The following is a 15731-nucleotide window of genomic DNA, read 5'->3' as shown; positions in this document are numbered from 1 at the left end:
GGAACAAACGGGCAACAAGTGATGGAGAGAAATGAATGAATAGAATTACACACTCCAAATTAGACTGTGCAACGAAATAAAACTTGGGACAAAGCAGAATCATTCAGGGCTTTATTCTCTCCAGACTGAAAGCGGCAAGAGGGTCTAAGCCCTCGCCCTCCAGGAACGGGACTGTTTCCACCTGCCCGCTCTCCTAGCGCTTCACTTTCGAGGCTCAGAGGACGCAGCCCCCCATGTGCCTCACTCAAGACTTTGGAGCAAACACCTTGCCTTTTCAGCCATCACCCATTAGCTACCACAATGGCTTGCAGACATTAAACCGTTAATACATGTTTCCTGAACTGAATCTACTAGTTTACAGCCGCTCTGGGGAAAGGAGGGTGGAAAAATTTTCTTTTGATTAAATTCTTCCCAACTTCCTTTTTTAAAACCTTGAAATAATAAGTTATTTCCTGACCACCTCCTCGTTGCTTCATTTAGGACAACAAACTCCAATTGTTTCTTAAAAAGTCAGGATGCATTTAGTAACAAGAAGACTGAGGGTAACAAGTGACGTGAGACAGATTTGCTCAATTTCCAGAGGAAGGTGATGGCACAGTTTAAAACACATAGTTTCTCATTATTTATACAGATGCTGTTTTGTGAGTATAACGATACACATAGGTATAAAGTGAAAAAAGCCGTAGCATCTTCCAAAGGCAAAAAAAACAAAAACAAAAACAACAACAAAATGTTTCAATTTGTATTGTTTTTTACTTTGTATTGAAAACTAATTTTTTCACAGATCATCTAATAAATATAGAAACCTATTTACTGATCTCTGATATCAAAATGCACGAATCTGCAAACAAAAACGAATCTGTCCAAATGAAATGAAAAGAAATGAGGCTTCTTACTTCTAAGTTGTAAAGCACTCGGAAGGTAGACATTCCCGGAGCAAAGGATCGAAACAGACTTTCCAGGATTGAGCTGGCGCTTGGCTGGTGCTGCTGCTTTGAGGACAGGGAGGGAGACTTGGAGGACTGAGAACTCGTTTCAGACAGTAAGGTTTTCTAAGTTTTTCAGCAAGAAAACCAAGAAAATACGTGTTAGAAGTACAAATTGGAGAGAAACACATCTTAGCGCATATTCTAACATTCTTTTCCTCAGTATTATAATTGCAACAAAAAAATTTTTCTATAAATCAACCTCAAAGACACATCGCTTTCTAATTATTAACAAGACATCAAATTCCATCACACAAACTGTACGTGCTCAACAGCGTTCCAACCCCACACAAATGCATCTGAGAATGTCTTCCAGGCAACACTTCCGTGTTTTTAACATCTGCACGACTAAATGCTGATAATTAAATTAGAAAATTGTAGAAATGGTTGTTTTGAAAACATTTTTAGCCAGTACCAGTGATATGTTTTATAATTATGTGAGTTTTCTTTTCCCTACAGATAATACCTAAGCCATGTAGAAGACTATGAGCTGATCTAAACCTTCCGCCACTGCTAACGGGAATTCATACCTTCTAATGGCTTTGTTCCACATGAAATTACTGAGAACATAAACACTATTACAGGTAAAATACAATTTCAATATATAATAAAATTCTTGAGGAACAATGTTCTGGAAATTAAGATCAACTTTAAATATCAACTGTGGAAAAATATTAAATGATAATATAATTATGCAAGCAACTCAAACACACGCAACAGTCACTTCAGAGAGGCATCGTGAAAGAAGAAAAATGTCTCCGCTGATTCAGAACTAGAGTCTCATCCTGGACGAGACACTTCATCTCTCTAGGCTTCTGTTTCTTAATACAGAACTCAAGGCTCTTCCGGTCCTAAAATTTGACATCATTACTGACCTTAGAGCTCTTAAAAGTCAACATGAAGTTCTGATTTTCATTTACAGCAACGGTATTTTTCTAGCGCTGTTGTGGGAGACATGGTATCATACGGCCTTAAGGTGATTTCAGGTTGTAATTTTACTGAATGGTGACACCAAATTTCCACGCCAGCTAGGTAACTGTCCAAGACGCTTATACCTTTCTTCCTAAAGAATCAAGTTGATCCAGGGCTTCCTGAATGGCTGGGTCAGTGGGTATCAACAGTAGAAGCTTTCGTACTCGCAGAGTTATCCTGAAATTTTTCAAACAGAAGTTTTTTCACATAAGCCAGTTTCAGTAACAAAAGTCATCTGTTTCTGACAAATGCAAAGTGAAAGTATACTTGGTTCCCTAACTTTAATCACTTTCTCTTTTCTAAGCTTCCTCGGTGTTTCTATTTACCTTGGCTCCTCCAGGTTGGCAAGCTGGTAAAGCATGTCAAACACGTTACATACCAGCGCCATCACAACACCAGGGAGGGACTTCTCCTGAGGGGAAAAAGCAAAACATAAATACAAATTGATGGAAGAATGTTCTCTTCTTCTGATCCAATGCACCAACAATAAAATCACTAATTCTGAAAGAGTGGCCACTACAGAGCCTCCGGGGCACAGTGTGCTTACCTGCAGTGCAGAGCGACACCCGGGACAGACTGGCGGGACCCCTACCTTCTAGGGTGCCTCCTACCAGGGCTCTCTCCTACCCGCCTGCTGCGGAGGGGCTAAGGCACCACCGGGCAGGCAGTGGAGGACAGGTCAAATGATAGGCAGGTTTAATTAACAGAATGGAGAGCAGACGCCGTTAAAAGCTGATCGTAGCTCACCAGGAGCAAATAAGGCAATGAAAGATTTAAGAGCAAAATTATAGTAGTATAAATGTATCAATACACACAACACACAGAAGAGAGTTAGTGATTAAAAGTACTATTTTCTGGTTCTAAAGATAAGGAACTAGACAGTGCTATAGAAAGTCATCATACAAAGGAACATTTTTAATGAATTCAGGATAACCATGAGATAATTTGAAAATGTTAAGCCTGAAGATGTTATGTACAGGCATATTTCAGGTACTACAGGTTCCGTTCCAGACCACAGCAAGAAAGCATGTGAATTTGTGATTCCCAGTGTATACACATTTATACTTTACCAAGTGTATAATAGTATTGAACCTAAAAAACAATGTATGATGTCTTAATTATACTTTATTGCTAAAAAATGCTAACCATCATGTGAGCTCTCAGTGAGTTGTAATCTCTTTGCCAGTGGAGGGTCCTGCCTGGATGTCGATGGCTGCTGACGGTGAGGGTGGCAGCTGTGCAGGCCGGTGTCTGCAGCGATTTCTTAAAATAAGACGTCAAGCTGGCTGCATTGATGGACTCTTCCTTTGACGAACAATTTCTCTGTAGCATGCAACGCTACCTGATGCATTTTACCGACAAAACTTTCAAAATTGGAGTCAATCCCGGGACAGCTGGGTGGCTCGGTTGGTTAGGCATCCAACTCTTGGTTTTGGCTCAGGTCATGACCTCAACAGTTCGTGACGCTGAGTGCTGCATCTGGCTCTGCGCTGACAGTGCTGAGCCAGCTTGGGATTCTGTCTCCCCACCTCTCTTTCTCTCTCTCAAAAATAAACAAACATTAAAAAAAACTGGAGTCCATCCTCTCAAATCCTGCTGCTGCTTTATCAACTAAGCCTAAGTGATATTCTGAATCCTTGGCTATCCTTTCAAAAAGCTTCACAACATCTTCACCAGGAGTAGATTCCATTTCAAGAAACCACTTTGTTCATCCATAAGACACAACTCTTCATCTGTTCGGGTTTTATCATCAGATTGTAGCCATTCAGCCCTACCTTCAGGTTCCACTTCTGATTCCAGTTCTCTTGCCCTTTCCACCCCATCTGCGGTTACTTCCTCCCCTCAAGTCTTGAACACATCAAAGTCATCCATGAGGGTCAGAATCCACTTTTTCCAAACTCCCGTGAATGTTATTTTGACCTCTTCCCAAGAAACAAGTATTCTTAATGGCATCTTAACGGTGAAGCCTTTCCAGAAGTTTTTCAATTTACTTTGCCCAGACCCACCAAAGGAATCACTATGCACAGCAGCTACAGCCTCCGGACTTCAGACTGGAACGTGGAAATGAGTGACTCCTTGATCCACGGTCTGCAGAATGGAGCTGTGCTAGCAGGCATGAACATGACACTCATCTCGCTGTCCATCTCCATCAGAGCTCTTGGGTCCCAGGAACACTGTCAGGGAGCAGTACTACTTCGAAGAGAGTCTTCAAAGCACTCACAACTTGGCTAAGTGTTTGGTGCAAGAGACCTGAGCTGCAGGTCTCAAGAGTGGGTTCAGCAAACTATGTTATAAATAGATACGCTATTGTCCAGGCTTTGTTGTTCAGTTTATAAAGCACAGGCAGAGTAAATTTAGTATAATTCCTAAGGGCCCTAGGATTCTCAGAGTGGGAAAGGAGCATGGGCTTCAACTTAGAGTCACCAGCTGCATGAGTCCCTGACAAGAGAGTCAGCCCGTCCTCTGGAGCTTTGAAGCCAGGCACTAACTCCTCCTCTCTTGCTATGAAAGTCCTAGATGGCATCTTCTTCCAGTACAAGGTCCTTCACCCACACTGGAAACCTGTTGTTTAGTGTGGCCACCTTCATGACCTCTCTGCACCAGATCTCCTGGAGAACTAGCTGCTGCATCTACATCAGCACTTGCTGCCCCACCTTGTAATTCCGTGTTATGGAGACGGCTTTCTTCCTTACACCTCACGAACCCACCTCTACTGGCTTCAAACTTCTCCTGCAGCTTCCTCAGGTCTCTCAGCCTCCACAAGAACTGAGGAGAGTTAGAGCCTTGCTCTGGATCAGGCTTTGGCTTAAGAGGATGTCGGGGCTGGTCTGATCTTCCATCCAGACCCTCACGCTTTCTCCATATCAGCAACATGGCTGTTTCATTTTCTTACCTTTGTGAGCTCACTGGAGTAGGGCTTTTAATTTCCTTCAAGAACTTTCCCTTTGCACTCACAACTTGGCTAAGTGTTTGGTGCAAGAGGCCTAGCTTTTGGCCTGCCTCAGCTTTCAACATGCCTTCTTCACTAAGCTGAGTCATTTCTAGCTCTTGATCTAAAGGGAGAGACGTGCAATTCCCCTCTCACCTGCACGCTCAGGGGCCACAGGAGGGTTATTAAGTGGCCTGATTTCAATACTGCTGTTGTCTCAGGGAACAGGGAGGCCCGAGGAGAGGGAGAGAGACAGGGAATAGCTGGTTGTGGAGCAGTTGGAACACAAGCAACATTTATTAAGTTTGCTGTCTTCTGTGGGCACGGTTCGTGGTGCCCCCACCTAATTACAGTGGTAACATCACAGATCACTGAACACAGGCCATCATAATGAATATAACACTAATGAAAAAGGTTAAAATACTGTGAGAATTATCAAAATGTGACACTGAGACACAAAGTCAGCAAATGCCATTGGAAAAATGGCACCAGCAGACTTGCTTGGCACAGAGCTGCCACAAACCTTCAATTTGTAAAAAGCCCAGAATCTGCAAAGTGCAATAAAGTGAAAATATGTTTATACATGGTTTCTGTTGTTAGGTAACTGTCATAATGCTACTCTTGAATGCATCTCCCTTAAGTTTTTACTATTACAGAAGTACAGTTACTTATACAACAAACACATTATACTAATACTAACCCTGAGGAGTTGAGATCAATAGCAGAATCATGCTACATTAAAAAAACATAATACACAAAGACCTTATAATTGGAATTAAGGCAATATTTATAGATATGAAAAACCCTCACTTGCTATTAGAATACCTTTACGTAAGGTCTGGTGTGATCTTCCTTTCTAGACTATGAAAGCGAAGAAGCAAAACTAGTCTCCTCAGTTTATATGACGCAGAGAGGGTACAAAGTAAACGGGCTGATTTCATGAAATCACTCAACAAATACTGACTGTGTACCTTTTCTGTTCTAGACACTGTCTTAGGTGCTGGGGATACAACAGTGAGCAAAGCAGGCGGAAGTCTGCGCTCAGAGTTTATATTTCACTGGGGAGAGGAAGATTACGTAAGATAAAACGTACAGTCCGTGAAAGAAAAAGTAAGTCGGGATGGGAAAGCAGCAGCGCAGGGATGGAGCTAATGATGTAAACAGGACTGCCACTGGGAAGGCAACACTCAGGTGAGAGCCGAAGACCAGGAGAGAGGGCCACCTGCGTACCGGGGAAGAACGTTCCAGACACAAGGAAGAGCAAGTGCACAGACCCTACTGAGCCTGAAGACCAGCATGGAGGCCAGTGCAGCTGGAGGGGTGGGAGCGGAGTGGGGTCCAGGGAAGGGACATCAGAGAGGTTCCCCCAAGGTCTGTGAGGCTGGCCCTCTGGGGCCCGGTAGACTCTGGCTCCTGCTCTGAGTAAGAGGAAGCCCCAGGATCCTGCAAGCTGGTGGCACAGCATGACTGCTGTTTAAAAGGACCCTGGGCTGCCGGGCACTGTACAGAGAAGGCCCGGACGGGTCTAAGGCCAGAGCCATGGGAGCAGGTGGGTACCGCTGGAACACCAGCGTGGGGTGTGGCGGTGGCCCGGACCAGTGTGGAGGCCGTGGAGGCACATAAGCATGGCTAGATTTTAGGTGTACTTTAAAGGCGGAGTCAAGAATTTGCTGCAACACTCTGCAGGCTTTCCCATTCCTCTCTGCTCTTCTGCTGTCTCCCCAGCTGGGTCCTCTCCACCCTCGATCTCTATACAAGAAGGTCCCTGGCTCTGTCTATGCTCATTCCCTCAGGAACCTCACCAGTCAGGATGTGTCTGAGAGAAGCAGGCCCGGTCACCCACCCATGGGCTGAAGCTTCCTAAATTCTGACGGGTCAGCTGACTCCGGCACCCCGTACCTGCTCCATGGCATACGACGAGCTGAAGGCCCCACTGCCACTGCTGCTGGAGCTGGTAGAGGAGTCGGCGGAGCTCCCGGACGGGGTCCCACTGCCCGAAGTCTTCACCGTGAGCATCTGCTCGTCAGAAAAGCCCAGCTGGTGGAGGAGCTTTTGATCTTTATTCACTGTCAGCTGTGAAAAGTGGTTTCTTCGTTACTGGGAGGAAGAGGAAGGTGTTGGCATCAGGCAGAAGGGTCACAAAGCATTGGCGTAAACCTACCAGACTGTCGTTTGTGAATATCTGTATGTTGTCCACAGGCGAGCACACCTGTTTGGCAATCTTCCACCGCACACTCCCTATGGTTTCATTGCTGTGAGCCTGGGCGACAAAATCAAACACTGTTGTGAGTCATTTGTTTGCTTGTTCATTTTGACAGCTGTCGGAGAGCACAGACTGTGGAACAGGCACCGTTCCAGAGGCTGGGGATACGGCAGAGAACCCACATAAGAGACTCCCCACCCTGTAAGGCTTCCCTTCCCTCCTGCAGTAATTTAATGTCTCCTCTCCCGCGGTGTTCCCCCCCCCATCTCCTGGGAATCAAATCTCAGGTCCTGCTGCTGCTACTGTCTCCACCCTTTCCTGTTCTCTCCGCGCTCCCCTCACACCAGCCCCCTTGCCTATCACCCAGGGAGCCACGCAAGTCCCATGTCAGGGCCTTAGTACCTGCTGCTCCCTTTGCTTGGAATGCTCTTCCCCAGAAACTAGTGATCACTTCATTCCATCTTTGTTCAACTGTCACCACCTTGGAGAGAACTTCCCAGCCCATCTATTTATGACATGTCACACTATGCGTTGCTCTCTACCAAATTATTCACCTTTCTTCTTATTCTTTAGAACACTCACCACCACCTGACGGTAGGGTACACTTATTCGTGTGCCTGTCTATACCCATCAGTTCCCTTTCACTGCAGGCCTTTCGTCTGTTTACTGAACAGCTTGCAGACTGGTTGCTCATGGAGCTATCCCACTCTGCGGTGCTCTCATGAAAGTAACAGGGCAATATGAAAGCGGCTACGGGGCTTGACGTAAACCTACCTCTACGGTGAAGGTATCTTTGGTAGACTCATACGTAACATTGAGAGTTAAAAGATGTCCATGAAATGAGGCGCCATGAGGTAGAATAGTTCGTGGAACAGAGTAAAAATCCTTGAAAAAGACAGAAGTCAGATGCACAGCGTCACGGTTAAACGTCTCAAAAATACACGCCTAACGTGAGCTAATGACAGGATGATAAAGCTGCTTTACAAAGAACAGAGGCTTACCTCTATAGTGATCACATAGCGTTCTGCCAAAAGCAGCAATCTCTCGATTATTACAAGTTTAGTGGATCTGGGGATGAAAAAAACTTTTTTGAGCATATATGAAATGAAATGTGGACTTGAACGTATTTGAAATAAATCGCACAAGTCCAGTCGGCCTCACCAAAACCACACAGTTGGCATGGACTGGCCAAAGGCTGACTTCTGCAAAGACGGAACTTGCCCTTCACCCAGTGGGGAGGTCGCCCGGCCAGCTCGCAGCTGTAGTGCACTGACGGGTCAGGGAGGACAAGCCCGCCCCCTCCACGTTTCCTTTCCTGTCCTGTCCTCTCCTCTCTTTTTAAACGGTTTTCCATAAACAGAGGACCTGGGCCTCCAGGCCTGTGTGTCCGTCAATCCACCAAGAATGAACAATCAGTGAGTTTGAGTCTCCTAATCTTACAACTAAAATATGCCACATAATTCTTTAAACACATGGAATGTGACAAAGTTCTGAATGTCTAAAACCAGTACGTGTAACACAACTAACTTGCTGTTCTAAACAGTCAAAGAATAAGGAAGAAGGAAGGACAAACAACTGTTCATCCGGTTTAAATGAACATTCCATAGAGTTAAAGCACACAAGTGTGGGGCACCTGGGTGGCTCAGTCAGTCAAGCGTCTGACTTTCACTCAGGTCATGATCTCCGGTCTGTGAGTTCAAGCCCTGCGTCGGGCTCTGCTTAGGATTCTGTGTCTCCCTCTCTCTGCTCCTCCCCCATTCACACTCTATCTCTCTCTGAAAAATAAATAAACATTAAAAAATTTAAGAAATGGAGGGTCTGAAAAGCCATCAGGCAAAGAATAGATAATTGGCCGTTCCCTGCTACTCCCTCCCATGGATCCTGAGATGTACCCTCACCAGTTTCATCTGTTTTCAGAGAGATGACTGTCCGCTGTCTGTTTCTCATCTCGGGCACTGGCCACGCGCTGGAGGCCAGGCATGCAGATATATATAGGCCACAATCTCCTCCGCTCACACTCTGTCTCTCTCTCTCTCAAAAATTAATAAACATTAAAAAAAAAAAGAAAAAGCCCCACAAGTGTAAGAATTATTATCCTATGGGTTTTCAAAGTACTTGAGAAATCAACACTCACCAGGAGACAACCATCTCCAGGACAGACAACACACAGCAAGGTGAAGTGTGGAGTTCCAGCACCCCCTGAACATGAGACCTGAGGTCCCTTCTGGTCAGACTTAGGGAATATTACTTCTTACTTGAATTAAGAGGACTCTTAACATTCAGCTTATATACTCACAGCTCCTATTTGATTTTAAAGAACATATTACATGTGCTAACATCAAGAGATGAAAATTCAAATGTCCTTAATTTTAACATGTGCTCTTCCAGAGAAGAAAATCTAAGCATTTCAAATAGGTATCTTTCTAAATCTGAGAAGAGGTACTACCACTTCTAACAATCGGTCTGGATTGCTGATTAGCATTATTGGAAATTCTACTTTAAAAAGAGTTTGTTAAACACATTTTAATGTAAAATGTTTAACATTTTAATGCTATTAAATGCATTATAACAGAGCTCTAAATTCTTTCAGGCTAATGGGCAAGAACTAGAATTTGATATTCAGATGGGAAATTTTTAGAAAATATGTAAGTGCTATAATAAGTGAATTATTGAGTGAACTATCTTAATTATGCCTCACGATGAATTAAATCACAGACAGCATTGCATTGCAGACTACTGTAGAGATGAGAGATTAACCCCCGGCTCCCCGCCAACCCCCGTCACCAAAGGTGGAAGTATAGTCACCGTAAAGTTCTCTCAAAACCAGTGAAATAAGAACCTATAATGTCCTGGTTCAAATGCAACTTTGAAATTAGACACTCCTATGAACAGTGCTTAGAGTCTATAATGAGAAGAGTTAAAAACTATCCTGTGGCTCTGCTCTGATATCAGTCCAATATGAAATGAAATGAGTGAGAATAAAAAGCACCTAGTAAAAAGAGAGAAAAATAACACGTTTATTTAAAGATGCTGCAGTTTGGAAATCCCAATCCAACAGTTCAAAACTGCATTTCTATTCTGGTTGTCAGATAAATGAGTCATTAAGGACCTTGGTCATAAAGATGGACCACATCTTACAAACATGTAACTAAGTACTCTCTATACGCATTCTTTTTTTAAAAAATTTATTTATTTTGAGAGAAAGAGAGAGAGGGTGTGTGTGGGAGCAGAGGAGGGACACAGAGAGAAGGAGAGAGAATCCCAAGCTGCCCTGTGCAGAGCCTGACACGGGGCTCAAACCCACAAACCATGAGATCATGACCTGAGCTGAAACCAGGAGTGGGACACTTGACCAACTGAGCCCCCCAGGTGTTTAATAGCATTCTTAATTAAAGTTTACTTAATACGTATTCTTAATGAAAGTCTATTTAATAGCATTCTTAATGAAAGTCTACTTAAGATATACTCCCAACAATGTGGGAACACAAAGTTCATGTCAGTGACCTATAATCACTTTCTGCCTTTTAAACTGGGTTTGTTTTGGGTAAGATTTTATTTTTAAATAATCTCTATACCCAATGTGGGGCTTGAACTTATAACCACGAGATCAAGAGTTGCATGCACTACTGAATGAGCCAGCCAGGTACCCTGTTTTCTGGCATTTAAAAAAAAAAGGTCCAAGAGGGCTGAGTTTCACTGGAGCCTCTCTCATATTAATATCACTACACAGTCCTCAACTCATTAGAAAAAAAGATGAAGAATGTGAGCAAGGATGTTCCTTTGAGTCCTACTCTAAAAGAAGGCTTTACGGGGCTCACTCCTGGGTGGCTCAGTTGGTTAAACATCTGAATTCGACACAGGTCATCATCTCCTGTTCTGTGGGTTCGAGCCCTATGTTGGGCTCTGTGCTGACAGCTGGCTCAGAGCCTGGAGCCTGTTTCAGATTCTGCATCTCCCTCTCTCTCTGACCCTTCTCCAGTCACACTGAGTCTCTCTCTCTCTCAAAAGTAAGTAAACATTTAAAAAATAAATAAATAAAAATAAAGGAAGGCTTTACAAAGAAAAAGAACTGTAAAAAAAAAATAAATAACATAGACACACACATAAAGTCATTCCGACTGGGGAGAGACAATATGTGCACCCGTGACTTAGCAGCAGCAGGGGAGGCCTCGTTCTGAACACAGGTTTCTCAGGCATCACAGACTGGGGGCTGCTTACTCAGAATAGAAGTCTCAGAAGCCCTCACAGGAGCATTTGAGTTATGCTTCCGTCTAATGTTTCTGAATGCTCAACTATGTTCCTCACTGTATCAAAGAAGTATAGCACATACTGAACTCGGGTTTCACTGTTAATATTTGAAAATCCTAAATAGAGCAATCTGATAAGAGACTTAGGTTCAAAGTTTGAATGCAAATATTTAAGGATAAAGTTCTTGTTAAAGTCATTTTGAAAAATAATTTTAAGGAAATAATATTTTAACTATATGTTATTATAATGCACAATTTTAATTAATCATCATCTTCCATCTCGTTTTGCTTATGCTCTTCGTGCACTGGATCTGCACACAAGGAGGCAAGTTATGTCTGAGTAAGTGCACACTGCAAACTTGAAAAATCCTCTTCATACAATGAGTACGTCTTCAGACTGTTTTAAAGAGTAGCTTACTCCTATTTACACAGAGTCAAAGCAAAAGAATTCAAATTTTAAAAAAGTAACAAAATGACAAAAGTTATCCACTAGGCACAGGGTTGGGGCAGAGCACTACTTTGTGCTGGTGACAAGGACCTGTAGATCTTCAGAAAAGAAAAATACAGATTTGGGATGCAGGATGGGGATACACAATCTCTCAGGATAGGACTATCAGCAAAAATTATGATACAAAGCGAGGAAATTGACAATTGAGACACCCCCCAAAAAAGAAGTCAGTTATCTTCCCAAACTGACAAGTGTGTTTATGCACTGTGTGAGTGTGTGCTGTAACTTCTGCACACTTACCTATACGGAGACTGAACGGATGTTGCTACGGTTGGCATTGCAGTTGCCGTAAGCATTTTTGTGGCTCTGGTCACTGCGTGCGTTAGAGTGGGGCCTCCGAGTGCTGAGCTGGCCGCCTGTGAAACACGGAAGCATCACTGTGTATCAGGGCTCCTCGAACCTCGGCCCTACTGCTCTCTTGGGCTGTATGGACACTTTTCGCTGTAGAGGGCTGTCCTGGGCTTTGCAGAGCATTTAGCACCATTTCTGATCTCTGGTCACTACCCACCTACCAGCACCACAAAGGTCTCCAGACACTGCCAAACGCTCTCTGGGAGGCACCATAACCCCTGGCCAAGGCCTACTGTTCCACATGTTAATACTTAGACGGTACCTCTTTTATTTAAGGGACTTCAAATTTTTTTTTACGATGACAGATTTGGGTGAAATCATGACTATGGAAACCCTGTACAGATTCAAGCACCTATTGATCATCAGAAGGTTTAACTTCTTGACATTTGGGGGCAGCAGCATTATGTTTCTGGAATACTCTTCATTAGGTATAAAACTTAAACACAACTTAAGAGTAGAGATGACTGTTTAATGCCTTAACCATCAAGCCGGAGATAAGGCCCCGGAAATACATGTGAGACAGTATCATACAGCAGGCTTCTAAGGGACGAAGACAACCCAAACAACCTCCTACTGAGGGTCCTGCTATGGCCCCAACAGCATTTAAGATAATCTCAGCTGAAACATGGGCAAGGGTGGGAAAAACAAGTTCTTGCATAAAATTCCTGGGCAGAAAAAGAAAAAGGGGAGAAGAATCTACTAGAGACGTGGAATGCAGAGAAGGCCTGTTTTCTGAAGACAGTTCCCATACCCCAAAAGGGGGGTGGGCAGAGTGCAGAGTGGAGGTGGTGCAAAGAGAAGCATAGCTTCCCTCTGAGGGACGTCTCTACTGGGGGAACCTGGCAGATGTCTGTTCCCCACGTCACAATGCCACACTGCTGACACATTCTTCCACAGAACCCAGCCACAAACATCAACATGACACATGATCTCAAATAGAAAATTCTAAAAGGAAAAACACCAAAGCATTTATTTCAAAAACAGGTTCAGTGAAACTTGCCACTCACTTCTAATCTCGTGTAGCAATCAGCAATAAATTTCTTATGTAACGATACAGAATCCTAAAAGTAAGAGGTATATGGAAATTAAAATTAGTCTGGCATTTAATTGCAATCGTTATTAAGGACAAAACATCAAAATAAAAGAGCCAATTTTCAGGCATGCTAAAGGTCAGAACTTATCAATAGGAAATATGTAATTTCTGTTTTGTGCGTAAGTACCTTCTTTCCTCTGATACTCACCTTCTTCAATCTAGGATTTAGATTGATGTAACTATAGTTTATAATTAACTGAATAGCTTCATTAGCAATCTCTTCATCAGGTGATTCCATGGCTATTTTCCAAATGAAATCCATTCCTATCAACTCCAGCTTTTCTACATACTGTTCAAAAGAAAAAAATTACATAGCACACCAAGGTCACAAAATTACAGACAATTATTTTCTGTTACTGCATTAAGTCTACATCTTTCAGTTTAATGTGAATTAAGGCTGCAAAAACCAAGCTACATATGAGAACACTATTGTACTGATTTGAAACTTTAAAACAAAAACAACTAACCACAGAAACTCTGGGCTATGTCCATGGCAACCAGGAGAGATATGAAGAGTTTTCTCCAGATATTCCTAAAACCAAGCTGGAAATCTACCCAGGCAGGCTACAGAAGTTGAAAGAGCACAGGAATAAGGTAGCACCATCTTAAGAGCTTTTCTTCAAAAGGAAACAGAGCCAGCTAGTGGGGTTAATAATCCTGAGGCTCAGGAGGCTCTCCCCAAAGCTCAGTTCAAATGGCAGGATCCAGGGCTTACGCTTACAAGATCTTGTAAAAATCTCACCACCCACGAAGCCAGGTCTTGAATCAAAGGAGTTATGTCTTGAAAGAGACCACGATTTGCTGCCTTTGTTTTCTAAGGTGCACATGTAGATATCAACATAAGCTGTATACATTCCGCAGGTCCTCACATCCTCCTGCTTCACTGCCTGGTCCTAAAATTTTCTCCCCACGCCCCTGCCACTATGATGAACTGAAGATTCATCTTCAGAATGAAAGATGTTGTCATTTTTGTAGGAACACATCCATTACTGGGTCTGAGGAGCTGGAAGCCTCAGTAAAACTGTCCCTGGCCTGCATCCGCCTAGCCATAAGAGGCTGCTGGCCGCCCCAGTCAGCAAGAAGCACGGATGGATGAGAAGGCAACATTGTTCTCCCAGGCAGTTGGTGAGGGGTCGCTGTGCTAGAAAGGGGGCCTCCATTACGCTCTAAGGGAAGCTCTGTCTTCAGTGCAGAAGATACAGTTGAGGAGATGCCCGTTCTTTAAAAAAGGTCACGTTTTCATTCAACTACAACACCTTTTTTGCCATGTTTTACTAGACTATCCATATTATTGAGATTTCCGAAGAAAGTACTTACCAACTGAGCACCTTGTCGTTTCAATCGATGATCACAAAGATTCACATTTTCAAAAAAAGTCTTAAATAAGTTAAACCCTGAAATGACAGAAGGTCAGATAAATTCGTGGACTCTAAGTAACACAGATAACCAATGAAAAGACTCAAAGTATTTCAAGAGCCCAAACTGTAAAACCCTTGGGACAAAACTGAGGCACCTGGGTGGCTCAGTCGGTTAAGCATCCGACTTCAGCTCAGGTCATGATCTCACAGTTCCTGAGTTTGAGCCCCATGTCGAGCTCTGTGCTGACAGTTCAGAGCCTGGAGCCTATTTCAGATTCTGTGTCTCCCTCTCTCTCTGCCGCTCCCCCCCCTTGTGCTCTGTCTCTCTCTGCCTCAAAAATAAAAAAATAAATTAGGAGGAACTTAACGGAGGACCACGGGGGAGAAGAAGGGGGGAAATAGTGGGGGAGAGGCAAACCATGAGAGACTCATGAATTCCGAGAACAAACTGAGGGCTGATGGGGGCTGGGGGGAGGGGAAGGGAGGTGATGGAGGGCACTTGTGGGGATGAGCACTGGGTGTTATATGGAAACCAACTTAACAATAAACTATTTAAAAATAAATAAATAAATAAATAAATAATAAAAACTCTTGGGACAAAACAGACATAAATCTTCAAGACTTCAGATTAGGCAACAGCTTATCAGATGTGGTACCAAAAGCACGAGCAGCCAAAGAAAAAAATAGGTAAATTGGACCTCATCAAACTTAGGAGCTCTTGTGCTTCAAAGGACTCTAAGAGATGGAAAAGACCACCCAGTTAATGGGACAAAATACTTGCAAAGTGTCTGTCTGATGAAGAGTTACTACGCAGAATATATAAAGAACTCTCACAACTCAACAATAAAAAGACCAATAACCCAATTCATGATGGGCAAAAGGTCTGAGAGACATTTCTCCAAAGAGTATATACAGTCAACAAACACATGAATAGAAGCTCAATATCATGAATCATCAGGGAAATGCACACCAAAACCATGAGGTAACACTTCACACACACCAAGATGGCTGGAATAAAGATGACAGACAGTAACAAGGATTGGTGAAAATGTGAAGAAACTGAAACCCTCAGATGTTGCTGGTA

At 43.3% G+C, this 15731-nt stretch overlaps 1 protein-coding gene across 4 annotated transcripts in view; it reads right to left on the bottom strand.

Moving 5' to 3' along the window:
- Window positions 1–15731, bottom strand: part of USP24 (ubiquitin specific peptidase 24) — a 137659-nt gene that overhangs the window by 60491 nt on the left and 61437 nt on the right. For all 4 annotated transcript variants that reach the window (XM_039239224.1, XM_039239227.1, XM_039239234.1 and 1 more), the window contains exons 21-31: window positions 14607–14683; window positions 13438–13578; window positions 13204–13257; window positions 12086–12201; window positions 8092–8158; window positions 7865–7975; window positions 7049–7147; window positions 6787–6960; window positions 2285–2370; window positions 2042–2135; window positions 897–1052 (exon numbers count right to left, since the gene is read on the bottom strand). In XM_039239224.1, the coding sequence (XP_039095155.1) occupies window positions 897–1052; window positions 2042–2135; window positions 2285–2370; window positions 6787–6960; window positions 7049–7147; window positions 7865–7975; window positions 8092–8158; window positions 12086–12201; window positions 13204–13257; window positions 13438–13578; window positions 14607–14683 (1175 nt within the window). The remainder of the gene's footprint in view (window positions 1–896; window positions 1053–2041; window positions 2136–2284; window positions 2371–6786; window positions 6961–7048; window positions 7148–7864; window positions 7976–8091; window positions 8159–12085; window positions 12202–13203; window positions 13258–13437; window positions 13579–14606; window positions 14684–15731) is intronic.

Source organism: Hyaena hyaena, unplaced genomic scaffold (assembly GCF_003009895.1).
Source record: "Hyaena hyaena isolate Hyena2069 unplaced genomic scaffold, ASM300989v1 scaffold_5, whole genome shotgun sequence".
Classification (NCBI taxonomy): domain Eukaryota; kingdom Metazoa; phylum Chordata; class Mammalia; order Carnivora; family Hyaenidae; genus Hyaena; species Hyaena hyaena.
Note: the sequence above shows the minus strand (reverse complement) of the source record. Positions and strands in the feature narration are given on the sequence as shown.